General features: G+C 37.4%; 1 protein-coding gene across 3 annotated transcripts in view; it reads right to left on the reverse strand.

Moving 5' to 3' along the window:
* Agl (amylo-alpha-1,6-glucosidase and 4-alpha-glucanotransferase) overlaps nucleotides 1-13328 on the reverse strand; it is a 78491-nt gene that overhangs the window by 64872 nt on the left and 291 nt on the right. The window contains exons 1-3 of one of the 3 annotated variants that reach the window (XM_074050920.1): nucleotides 13083-13324; nucleotides 12667-12816; nucleotides 412-622 (exon numbers count right to left, since the gene is read on the reverse strand). In XM_074050920.1, the coding sequence (XP_073907021.1) occupies nucleotides 412-622; nucleotides 12667-12748 (293 nt within the window). In that variant the 5' untranslated portion in view covers nucleotides 12749-12816; nucleotides 13083-13324. Of the gene's footprint in view, nucleotides 1-411; nucleotides 623-12666; nucleotides 12817-12892; nucleotides 13325-13328 lie in introns of those variants that run through there. The other 2 variants (XM_074050918.1, XM_074050917.1) reach the window with 2 other exon arrangements.

The following is a 13328-nucleotide window of genomic DNA, read 5'->3' on the forward strand; positions in this document are numbered from 1 at the left end:
CAATTAATGAGAGAAAAGAATAACTCCTCATCTGAAGTCTGACTGAAAAGAAGGTTAACTGTCTCATTTTAAAATATGCATATTTCTATTTACCCTTTCCTAACTACTGTACAGTTATATATCCAATAATGTTGCTTTAATTAAAAATAAATACACCGAGGTTTATTAGCAATAGCAAGTGCACTCACAGAGAGCACCCTATAATTAGATTGTAAGGAAAGAGCAGAGTGTATTTTAATTACACAACACTTTGAATCTGCAGCAGGCCATAGAATAACCTAGATACTGAGAACCATATTCTATATGCATCTTGAGAAACAAGTTACTGCAATATATTAACTTGTACAAATTAGACAACTTCAGTTGATACAATGATTTAACTTTTTCCCCCATACAGAACACCTGACTTACCCTTGAAGAAAGTAATACTGAAAGGATCCAGACTGTTGCAGATTGAGTTTACAGTATTTGTCAGAATCATCTTCTCTTTCAGTTGGATTTTCCCAATCCAGGGAACAGAATTTTTCTCGATTAAATGTTTCTCCAGATAATGGATAATTTGTATACACAGTAACAGCTTTTCCCTGCAAAGTTGGGCCTAATCGGAACTGTAGTTCAAATCCTAAAAAAACAACAAACACATTTTGATAAACTTGTTAGAGGCCTTACATTACCATATTAAAAACAGATGTTTTGTCAGGTGGCTCATGGTTTGAAGCCAGCCTGGACAAAATGAAAGTGAGACCCTATTTTGAAAATACCCAACAAAAAAATAGGCTGGTGGAGTGGCTCAACTGGTAGAGCATCTGCTTAGCAATCAATGAGGCCCTGAGTTCAAACCCCAGTACTACAAAAAAAAAAAAAAAGATTTTTAACGGTTTGAAAGTAGGAGGGAGAGGGAAGGAAGAATGGGACTACAATGAGGGGTGAACTTGTTCAAGGTATACTGTATGCATGACAGAATTATCAAGTGAAATCTCAATGTATGATAAATAAAAGTAGTTGTTTCATTTAAAGTATTATAAACTGATTTTCTGATCATGTTGAAAGTTAACTCCACATACTTAATGCTGTTTCAGAACTACTTTGTATCCTGATTTAACTGAATTTTATACTTTAGCAAGTCTAGTAAGTACCTGCTTCACAATTTCCTCTTTTCCTTTCTTAGAAACTGATTCCTATTCATATAACCATAAGTTGTATAAATTTTTTTTCCTGGTACTGGGGCTCAAACCCAGAGCCTGGTGCATGTCAGGCAAACACTCAACCACTGAGCTACATACATCCCCAGCCCACGATGTGTAAATTCTTACTTAATCTTATTTAGTCTGACCCCCTCAGCCACTACTAGCCCCTTACCCTCACCCCTGAATTAACTGCCCAGATTTGGGCATCTGAGAAGAGACCACGCTGGTATTTTTCAAACTGCAGCAGAGAGTGTTTCTTTACAGTGTCAGAGTATGGGGTTGTATATAAAGCTTGAGAGGTAACCAAGACAGCCAGGCTTCTGTGAAGGAAGTCAACCTCAAGAAAGAAAGAATTCAGACATTCACCAGTGTTCTGGAGGAATGTGAGTGAGCCCAACTGGTGTCTGTTAAAATGCAGAGGTGTGCTAATAAACGCCTAACGTGGCTTGGAGGTGGGAAGCAGCAGCAGTGTTTGTTGACTTCCTGGTAGGAACAATCCCACCATGGACATATCACCATACATGGAATTGGGCAGGGATGTGCAGTTGGCTCTTGTGAGCCAGTACACTACTGCCCATGTCCCTACTCTTCACACTGTACTCGTTAAAGTCTTTGTTGGAATCCTGAAAGCCAAAGTTAAATTGTTTCTATTAAAATGTATCTGAGACTTGTGTACTATAAGTATTTTACCTTAAGAGGAAAACAATTAATACATTACAGCTAAAACTGTACTGTGGAAGAAATTTTTGGTTGCTTTAAGGCAGACTTTAAACCTTTCAATTATAGAATACAAATATTCTAACTATAGTGAATTTGGTTAGAAATATAGGCCATACATGGTTTTAATACAGATGCATCTCAATTAATGAAGGACAATAATAGCTGAAGGAGGTAGGAAAACTTAGTTTTGATGAGAACAGTTTTTGTTGTTTAAGGATTTTTTTTGAGGAGAAATACACTGATAGTTTCAATGCTTGATTTACTAAACAGCCAATGAAATAAAAAAATGATATACTGAGCACCTACCACATAACAGGGAGCAAAACAGATGATTCCTAACGTTGCAGACCTTAAGTTCTAAAGAGACAAGGCTGCCAGTAAACAAATAAGTAAGAAAAGATATGTGGGTGGAGAGGATCGACTATATTACACATATACGTGTGAAGACAGCATAATGAAACCCACCAAACACTTCTTGAAAAGGGAGGGAGGAAAGTCAAGGGAAAATAATAGAAGGGTGAACTTGTTCAAAGTGCACTATACACATCCATGACATCACAGTGAACTCCCTAATATTATTAATGTAGTCTAATCAAAATGGTTTTAAAAAGAAAACGTAACATGTCAGGAGAGGCCACATGCTAGGAGAAGAAAGGAAAACCAGAGCACTGTAAGGACACTGGAGGAGGGCAGAGATGGTTCAGTGGTGGCAGACTTTTGAAAGGCTTGAGGGCAATTTGGGAGCTGGCCATGTGGCTGACACAGCCACCTAAGGAAAGCATGGACCAAGCAAGGGACAAAGGACCTAGGGTAGAAGGATGCCTGGTAGTTCCAGAAATAACAAGAAGCCCAGCAGGACTAGATTGAAGTATGCTGAGGGAGGAGTAGTAGACTGCGAGGGAAGAAAAGTAACGGGAATCAGACCATGCAGAACCCTGTAGCCCACGGTAAGTACTTGACTTCTCTGACTGAAAGGAAGAACCAGTGAAAAGTTCAGAGCAGAGCGAGACATAACCTAATTTCCATACTAAAAATATCATTTTGGAATTAAAAAAAAAGGAAAGCCAAATCATTCTGAAAATGTCTGCTTCCAGCCAACATGGAATAAGTGGTAGTAGACCTGCCCTCTGCTGAATAACTAGATGAAATGTATGAAACAACTATTTTCAGAAGAAGGTAGTGAAGGACTGTGGCCCCTAAGACACTCCAGATGTCATAGTAAGAAAACTTTTTAGGCTATAGCACTCAGAGTAGAAATAATTGCTTTATTAAGCTGAAGAGATAGATCAGAGTTTGGAAAGTTTGAAGAGACTAAAATTTTGGGGGCAGAGTATGGCAGAGGCTACACAAAAGTGCTCCAGCAGCTGGGTGCTGGTGGCTCACACCTATAATCCTAGCTACTCAAGATCAGCAGGATCTTGGTTCAAAGTCAGCCCAGGCAAATAGTTCGAGAGACCCTATTTTGAAAAAACACATCACAAAAAGGGTTGGTGGAATGGCTCAAGGTGTAGGCCCTGAGTTCAGCCCCAGTACCACAAAAAAAAAAAAAAAAAAAAAAAAGAAGTGCTCCAGCAATTTGTCTAGGGTCACTTAAGTCAATATGAAGCTAGACTTGAAGGGGTTGGCACCACAAGTCCCCTTCTAAGAACCTTGGGCCCTTAAGAACTATACCATACTGACCCTGCCTGTGCTCTATAAATAGAATGCAGCCTGAATGAAAAAGCACACCTACTTACAGCACAGTGTATTGAATATTTTAAGCCCGTTTCTGAGACCTGCTGTTGAGGACAAAAACTCCTTTCATGACAATGAACCTGGCCACTCAAGAGCTCTGATGATGTTGTTTTCATGCCTGTAACACGACACCATTCTACAGTCCTTGGGTTAGGGAGTATTTTCATTTCCAGGTCTTTATTAGTTAAGAGATTCATTTTCTAAGAGCATAGCTGGCATTGACAGTGAGTCCTCTGATGGATCTGGGCAAAGACAACTGAAAGCCTTTGGAAAGCATTCACTCTCTCTCCAAATGCCTTCAGTAATATCGTTATTTACGGGAGTAGGTCAAAGCATCAACATTAACGGGAGTTTGGAAGAAATTGGGTTTCAATCCTCATGGGTAACTCCGAGGAGTTCGAGACTCTAAGGGGTGGGAGAAGTAACTGCAGAGGTGGTGAAAACAGCTTAAGCAGAGGCTGAAGATGTGACTGAATTGTTGCAATCTCATGATAAAACTTTAGTGGATGATTTACTGCTTCTTATGGATGAGCAGAGTAAGTGGTCTCTTGAGATGGAATCTATTGATGAAGATGCAGTGACATTGTTGAAATGACAACATGGGATTCAGAATATGACAAAAACACAGTTGACTAAGAGCAGCAGGGTTTGAAATGACTCCCATTTTGAAAGAAGTTTTACTGTGGGTACAATGCTATCAAAGAGTATCACATGGGACAGAGACACCTTTTGTGAAAGGAAGAGTCAATCAATACAGCAGACTTCATGGTTGTCTTATTTCAAGAAACTGCCAGAGCCACCCAGCTTTCAGCAACCACAACCCTGATCAGTCAGCAGTCACTAACAGTGAGAGGAGACCCTCCATCAGCAAAAAGTTATGACTTGCTCAAGGCTCAGGTGATCATTAGCGTTTTTGGTAATAACATATTAAAGTATGAACACTTCAAAGACATAATTCTACTGTACAATGAATAAATTACAGTATGATGCAAACCTAACTTCTATATGCATTGGGAAATCCAAAAATTTGTGTGACTTGCTTTATTGTGATAGTCTGGAAGCAAGCCTGCAGTATCACTGAGGTTTGCCTCTATCAAGAGGTTAAAACTGTCAGTTAAAAACAAAGGCCATGAGAGGCAGGTTTTTCATTGCCAGAGAAACATGTATACGTAAGCAAGGGGGAAAGCTACAATGAGTCCTGTCCTGCTGAATATGATTTAGAGAGTTAACAGTACACGGCTATAAACTGCTGCTTATTTATACATTTAAAAGTCAGTTTGGCTAGAGCCAAATCCTGCAACCGGGAACATGCAGGTGTAAAGTTGCTCTTTGATAATTAGATCCCTCACAGTGATGTTCGAGAAGTGGTAAATTCTTCCACACTACAATATTAAATAGTGGCGAAGATTCTCTGTGAAGAAAAGACATTACGAGCTTGTTGGACTCTTCCAATTCACTCACATCCAATTATGCGCTCCTGTAATTGCCAAGAAAAATACGAACGGCCTGTTATCATACTATGATATGAATAACACAAGTGGATGGATGTTCTAAGCATTTAGTTACTGTGTAGCGATAAGTAGTGTTAACTCTGTTGCTGACTGGACTAAAACATCCATATACATTTATGCACAGTCAGTGGCTTTAGCAAGCAAAAAACAAAAATCCGAATGGAACTGTTAAGTAACTATGCAAAAATCCAGAGAGTCCATTTTCACTATACCAGGAAACTAAGAATTTCTTTTCTAAGCAATTACATACACAAATTTTTGTATAAAACAATTTAGCATTAATATATTATGAATGTTTATATTTTAACTTAATTTTATATGGATGCATAATTGATGTAAACACAGATTATGTATAAGGATGCTTATTTTTTTTCTTTTATTCATTTATGCATACGTTTGGGTCATTTCTCCCAAACGTACTTCCCCCCGCCCCCAAGGATGCTTATTATAGCCTATTTATTATAGCTAAATAAACTGACAACAACCCAAATATCTCATACTTGGAAATAATGAAGTAAATTATAGTACATGTGCAAGCTGCAATATTATAAAGTCATTATAACTCATGCTATCAAAAGATTTCTTTTTTTGTAGTACTGGGGCTTGAACTCAGGGCCTTTACCTTGAGCCACTCCACCAACACTTTTTATGATGGGTATTTCTGAGATAGGGTCTCATGAACTATTTGCCTGGGCTGGCTTTGAACTACAATCCTCCTGATCTCTGCTTCCTGAGTAGCTAGGATTACAGGCGTAAATCACTGGTGCCCAGCTCAAAAGATATTTAATAAGTACTTTAACTTAATCTATTTTGTTCCATTTTATGCATTTCTGTAGTTCTTTTGAAATCCTTTCTGAAATACAGTGTGGTGTAAGCAGAGAAGTAGTAAATGGGCATGATAAAAATATTACAAGTGGGAGAAAAACAGTCTATATCATTGTTTAGCTAGTACAATCCCATTATTTAAAACAAAAAGCATGGAAAAAAAGCCTTTTTACACATTTCTGTAATTTTATAGTTGGGGAAAATAATTGTAAAATTAGATATATGTTCATGGTAAGACAGACTGAAAAATGACTGCAGAAATAAAATACTTCTGAATCATATATATCTGCATCTTTACAACAGTGATTAAACTTATCATCAGGAAAAATGATAACATTTTGAACATGTACAAATATAAGAGAGTAGCTGATTGATATTTAAACAACCTGTCTCCTGTTGAGTTTATACAAACATTGCTCTTATAATTACACAAGGATTCAGAGAACTTGTAGTACAAAGGTTAAAACTCAACCAATGTCTCTAAAACAACATTTGGATCAGTAGTCTAACTTCAGGAAAATAAAAGACAAGCATTCCAAAAATATAAATATTTATTTACATAATATATATATGTATATATGTAGTGTTCATAATATACTATAAATTATAAAACACCAAGATAAAGGGATAAGATAAAAATGAGATAAACAATCTTTTAATAACTTATTTTATTTATTAACAGGTGGAAAAGGTCTTTAGCTCTCACTAAAAATTAATACTGATACTATCAGTGAAAAAATGTGATTAAATTAATTTCATTAATTTTTGAAGTCTTGGTTTAATACTTTGTGACAAAGTGATTTAAAGGTTCCAAGTTCTGTTTATTCTGACAATTGGCTTTAAGTCTAAAGGATGTGAAAATATCACACAAAGATTACCAAAGCCAAATGAAAGAAGCTCTTGGTGGATGTTTCCCAAATCATAGTGATTTTTAACTCTGTTCACCAGTTAGGCAGACTTTTGCTGCAATGTGACTAGAAAATTTATATTTTCTATAATTTTGTGTAATTGTACAAGCTAATCAGATGACACTGTACATTTATGCATTAAACAGATGATTTAAAAACCAACTGAAGCCTTTATCTAGAAATTTTTAAACAGATTAGAAAATTCTTATCAATGTTCTAAAGTGGGCAGGTATTCACGTACACAGGCAAAGTCATATACCAATGAAAACATCTCTAAAATTAATGAGCTCATAATTAACAGCCCAATCAATTTTGTTGATATAAATGAAGTTTTACTGAAACACAGCACACCTGGTCTTCATGCATTGCCTATGGTGTGTCTTTGGGGAGCTGACTAGCTGCCACAGAAAGTGGGTGGCCTACAAAGCTCTAAGGATTCCCTACCAGAACCATTACAGGGTAAAATGTGCTAAACTCTGCAACATAGCATCAGTTTCCTTCAAAAAGCAATTCACAGTATCATTTGTGTTTACCTTATTTATTTATTTGGTAGTAGGTTTGAAGTCAAGGCCTTTCATTTCCTAGGCAGGCACTCTACCATTTGAGCCACTCCACCAGCCCTTTGTGTTTTCCTTAAAGAGTCAAACTAAATGCTTTTTATTTTGCTGAGAGTATTTTCTAAGTATCACACTACAGAAGGCTACTTGTCATTCCTGAAAAGGACAAATCTCAAACACTTTCTAACTCACGTTTAATGTCTGCCAATTTCTGAAGTAAAAGAAATGCTGGATATGGCTCAAATGGGAGAAGTACCTGCCTAGCAAGTGGAAGGCAATTAGTTCAAACCAACCCCCCCACCAGTTAAAAAAAACAAGGCTGAAGTTATGGAAACAGCCAAGATGCCCCACCACTGACGAATGGATTAAGAAAATGTGGTATCTATACACAATGGAATTTTATGCAGCCATGAAGAAGAATGAAACGTTATCATTCGCTGGTAAATGGATGGAATTGGAGAACATCATTCTGAGTGAGGTTAGCCTGGCCCCAAAGACCAAAAATCGTATGTTCTCCCTCATATGTGGACATTAGATTAAGGGCAAACACAACAAGGGGATTGGACTTTGAGCACATGATAAAATTGAGAGCACACAAGGGAGGGGTGAGGATAGGTAAGACACCTAAAAAATTAGCTAGCATTTGTTGCCCTTAACGCAGAGAAACTAAAGCAGTATCTTAAAAGCAACTGAGGCCAATAGGAAAAGGGGACCAGGAACTAGAGAAAAGGTGACCAGGAACTAGAGAAAAGGTTAGATCAAAAAGAATTAACCTAGAAGGTAACATATACACACAGAAAATTAATGTGAGTCAACTCCCTGTATAGCTATCCTTATCTCAACCAGCAAAAACACTTGTTCCTTCCTATTATTGCTGATACTCTCTCTTCAACAAAATTAGAAATAAGGGCAAAATAGTTTCTGCTGGGTATTGAGGGGGTGGGGAAGAGAGGGAGGGGGCAGAGTGGGTGGTAAGGGAGGGGGTGGGGGGCAGGGGGGAGAAATGACCCAAGCCTTGTATGCACATATGAATAATAAAACAATAAAAAAAATTAAAAAAAAAAAAAAAGTCTGGCTGGTACAGTGACTCAAGTGGTATAGTGTCTGCTTAGCAAGTGTAAGGCCCTCAGTTCAACCCCCAGCACCACCAAAAAACTAAAACCCAAAACCAATAATAATAACAAAATTCCCTGTTCAACTATTACATACTAATAAAAACGTTTAAAAAAAAGAAAAAGCCAAGAAATGTTCCTGGATACTCTTCCTTGTTAAAAAGTATTAGAAAGATTCCATTTGTTTTATTTTTAATTTATTTTTTTGTGGAATCCTAGTGCATGGTAGGTAACGGTTCTACCACTGAGCTACACTTCCCAGCCCCTACTGTTTAAGATACCATAACTTGTATATCTACTTTACCTGTCTTAGGTAAAAGTGTAACTAATGAGGGCTGGAGGTGTGGCTCAAGCAGAAGAGCACCTGTTGGGCACCCGTGAGTTTAAATCCCAGGACTACCAGGAAAAGAAGTACAATTAGTGGCAATATACAGCAAACAAACAAGTAAGGGTTGGATTGTCAGTCCCTCCTCTAATGTCTTTTTATTTTTAACTCATCTGACATACAAACTGAGGGCATCAAAGTCAATTCCTGAATTAGCAAAACTGAATTACTTTTTTAAAAACCTAAAACAGAAAAGAAAGAAAGGTTCTACATTTTCTTTTTGTGTAGACTAGTACACATATGGCCAGGGTGCAGAGCTGCTCTAGACCTCCAATTCAAATCACTGGAACTAAAATTTTCATATACAGTAAGTGGAATATCAGAATTCCTAGAGTATATCAGATTCCATAATAAATCACTCGGTCTGCTAAAATTAGCTTAGGTCACAGCAGTACATACTGTGGCTATCTTATTCCCTATGTTAACACTAGGAACACTGTACATGAACTCTTGTAGATGACTAGCAAGATGAGTGATTATCACTATAAACTAAAATACTTCCTTCTATTTGATTTATAGAGAAAAATCAAGTCCTAATCAAGGAACAGTTTTATATATATATATATATATATATATATACATATATATATATATATTTTTTTTTTTCTTTTAAAAAAATAGCAAAAATTGCACCAATCTATATAAATGATGGGAGAATTATAGGTTTGGGGAATATTGCTTTTGTTCATTTATCTGACAGTTAATGAGACATGGAATACAGCTAGAAAAGACACCTATTTAGTCCTCCACTTACTGAATCAGAAGAGTCGATAGAACTTTATCAGTCTTCAAAATGATGAATAATTCCTTTTTAGGGAAAAAAAAAAAGAAATGGAGAAGAGCTGGGTAACCAGTTAAATATGAAGAATAAAAAACTGCCAGAAATTTTCTTCACACTTAATTGGTCACCAAGACCTATGAATTTTAAAGTATCTCATGCTTTGTTCCCTCTTTCTCACCTTTGATGTCATTAAGTCTTTATCTTTAACCAGATGTGGTTTTTTTTGGTGGTCCTGGGGTTTGAACTCAGGGTCTATACCTTGAGCCACTCCATCAGCCCTTTTTGTAATGGGTTTTTTCAAGATAGGGTCTTGCAAACTATTTGACTGGGCTGGCTTTGAACCACCATCTTCCTGACCTCTGCCTCCTGAATAGCTGGGATTACAGACGTGAGCCACTGGTGCCTGGCCAGACGTGTTTTTAAAAGAGCCTTCTCAATGATTTTTGTCCCAATGTCCCCTCTCTTCAATTAACTTTTCATATTATATATTATCTTGTAAAATAATATGATCATATCATTATTATAAAAAGGAGACATATTCTCATCTATAGCATTTGGATGGATTTACAGGTGTTAACTAGAATTACAGTCCATGATGTCTATCTTACTTTGTAAACCCTTCACAGTTTCCTCTTCAAACAGCTTAGATGAATTTACAACTTTGGCTATAATTAACTGGAGTTCCAGGAATCAGTCAACAAGTATTCCTTAACTGATGTATACTATGCTAGATTTATAAGACTGTCCCAATCCTCACAGATCTTAAAGTCTAGTTGGGCACTGTAAGACTAACAAGCTCCAGAGCTTCTTTGTTCAGTACTTAATTGCTCTGTGCTCACTGGAATTCAAAGACAGGCAACAGTGAAAAATTAAGACAGACTTCAGCAAGGTACTGGAATTTGAGCTAAAGTTCAACAGATACAGAGACAACTGGCCAGAGTGGGAATGCAAGGACAGACATGAAAAAAACCACAGGGGAGGGAACTGCAGTACTACATAGGGGAACTGTAAAGAGACCAGACTAGGATGGAGAACAGTGAGATTCAATCTTGCTTAGGGAAGTGGAGTCCGTTACAGAATGTCTTGGAAGCCAGGCAGAGGTGTTAAGTATGACTTTGTATGTGCCAATAAATAAAAAGAGAAGAGATTAATAAGAAGACTATTTGGGCATCTGTGTTTGATCCCATGAAAGACAGAAAGAGATACACAAAATGAAATGATAGGATTTAAAGACAGATAGCAGTTAAGAGAGGAGAAATCATTAAAGAAGAATGTGAGGTTCTGGCCTGGGAAACTGCAAGAAGAGACATCACTTCACAATTGCCCAGTTGGGCAATAAAAAAGGTTTAGGGAAGGGGACAGAGTGGTTTTGGACATGCTAGATTATTACATAACCAAGTACAGTTATCCTAAGGCTGTTCTGTAACACAGCATCAAGAGGAAGCCAAGATCTGGGGTGAGACTACATAGTGATCTATCAATGCCTTATAGCTACTTGGTGCTTTAACACTATGAAGCATATACTTTAAGCCTCAAAACTGAATTTTGTAGAAGAGCAGAATACCTTTGCTTACAAATAATGAAATGCACACTCAGAATTGATTCAACGTGCCCAAAGTCAGTTTGTTAGCAGAAAAGCCAGCAAAAACTTGGCTCTTCACCCTTGTCAATACACTGTACTCAAAAATTTCAAAAAAGGAGGTAAAGCCTTGTTTCAAAAGGAGTCCTGAACATGAAGACAACAGCTAAGGCCTTGAGGATGTATGATTCTTTGAGAGTAGAACAGATTCCTACCAGATACCCACAATTTATTAAAATGTAAAAGAAGACAGCCTAGTCAGAAACGGCAAGCTGACAGGAATACTAAAGCAGCTAGGGGGGAAAAATCTAAACCAGAAAAGTGCAGAGTCAGGAAAGCCAAAAATGGAGTGAGCACTCAGTGATCTTAAATGCCAAAGTTAGAAGAAGAGGAGGAATTGGCAGGGAGGCCACACGTTAGATAGCTGAACTGTTTTAAAAAAATTTAACTTTTACAATATTTTAAAAAATTTAAAAATGCCTTCAAAATTTTTACCAATGTTCACTTGGTTCACTAATAAGGGGGATTGGTTTTGTTTTTCATGTATTAAACTTCTATTTCACAAAGTTTTATTCACATAAAATAAGTGTGAATGGTTTTTTTTAGCATTGAAAACCACAAAGCCTAAGAAAATACAGCACCTGTTAATTTGTGTTATAGGAATATAATTTGATCTTTTATTTTGTTTTATTTGTAGTGCTAGGGATTGTACACAGGGTCTTGCACATGCTAGGCAAGCTGACCCCAGCCTAATTTGATGTTTTAAATCACATCTCAAATACATTTTGACATAACCTGATCAGTGATTTCACTTTATATTTGGCAAGAAAATACTTTGAGCTTTTACTTATTTGAGAAGCTTTTGATGAAACATAAACTAAAACTTACCATACTTTTTGCTGAACTCTTTTGGGATTTGAACTCAGGGCCTTTACCTTGAGCCACTCCACCAGCCCAGTTTTTTGTGATAGGGTTTTTCGAGATAGGTTCTCTAAAACTATTTGCCCAAGCTGGCTTTGTCTTAGGTGGGAGTTAGCAGGCAAAGAAAAAGTGAACTATATTTTATCCTTGTTTTAACATGACAGATATAAAATATTTCTAACTACAACCAGACTTTATTAGTGATACTTGTGGAACGCAGCACTGTCTTTGCACAAATCAAGTTTTAAAAAGATCCTAGGAACTTTTCTCTAACATAAAGGTTTTTTTTTTTTTTTTTTTTTTTATGCTTGAAATTGAACCCAGGGACTCACTCATACTAAGCATACCCAATCACCCTAGTGCCTAATTTTAAGTTTTTAACAGACCATCGATGAGTTAAAAAATTCTAAGACACAAACGAGCTAATTAAACAATTTGCAACTAACCTTGTTCAAGTCTGAACAGGGTCTTTTCCAGCTTGTCCATTTCGTTCAGAAGTAAAATTCGAATCTGTTTACTGTGTCCCATTTTGGCTTCTGCAAGATTTGAACTCCTTCAGAAGAATTAAAAGAACTCCAGAGTCGAATGCATTACCCCTAGGAAATAAAAGAGGAATTAGGAAAAAGGAAATAACCAGTACCTTCATCTCTCCAGAGCTGACACCGCACTTACATGTTCTAGCTATACGTTTAACCCTAGCAGAGCAAGAAGAAAGAAAGCCTCTTAGAAATAAAATCCGACAAGGGAAGTTAATAGTTGTTTCCTCCCTTCGAGCCCAACGAGAAAGGCAGAAGCAACAATACTGCGGATCCTGACACTTTGCACAAAACAAGGTAAAACATTCTTAAGAGAAAAGCAATGCCTTTGGCGAAGCCCGGGGCTCGGGGTGGGAAAAAGTCCAGATCCCAAGCCAAATGGCTCGGAAGGCTCCAAATGGCACTCGTGCTTGCAGATTAGTCTGCGCGGAGATAACAGGTGGGAGACGTCCCCGTTCCCAAATTCGGATCGGAAGCCACCAATGGGGAGATGACAAGAGGGGAGCAGTTGTCGCCCGGGAATAGCTGCGGCCGACAGGGGATGTACAGAGCGAGCTATAGATGGAAAGAGG

This window comes from Castor canadensis, chromosome 12 (genome assembly GCF_047511655.1).
Source record: "Castor canadensis chromosome 12, mCasCan1.hap1v2, whole genome shotgun sequence".
Lineage (NCBI taxonomy): Eukaryota > Metazoa > Chordata > Mammalia > Rodentia > Castoridae > Castor > Castor canadensis.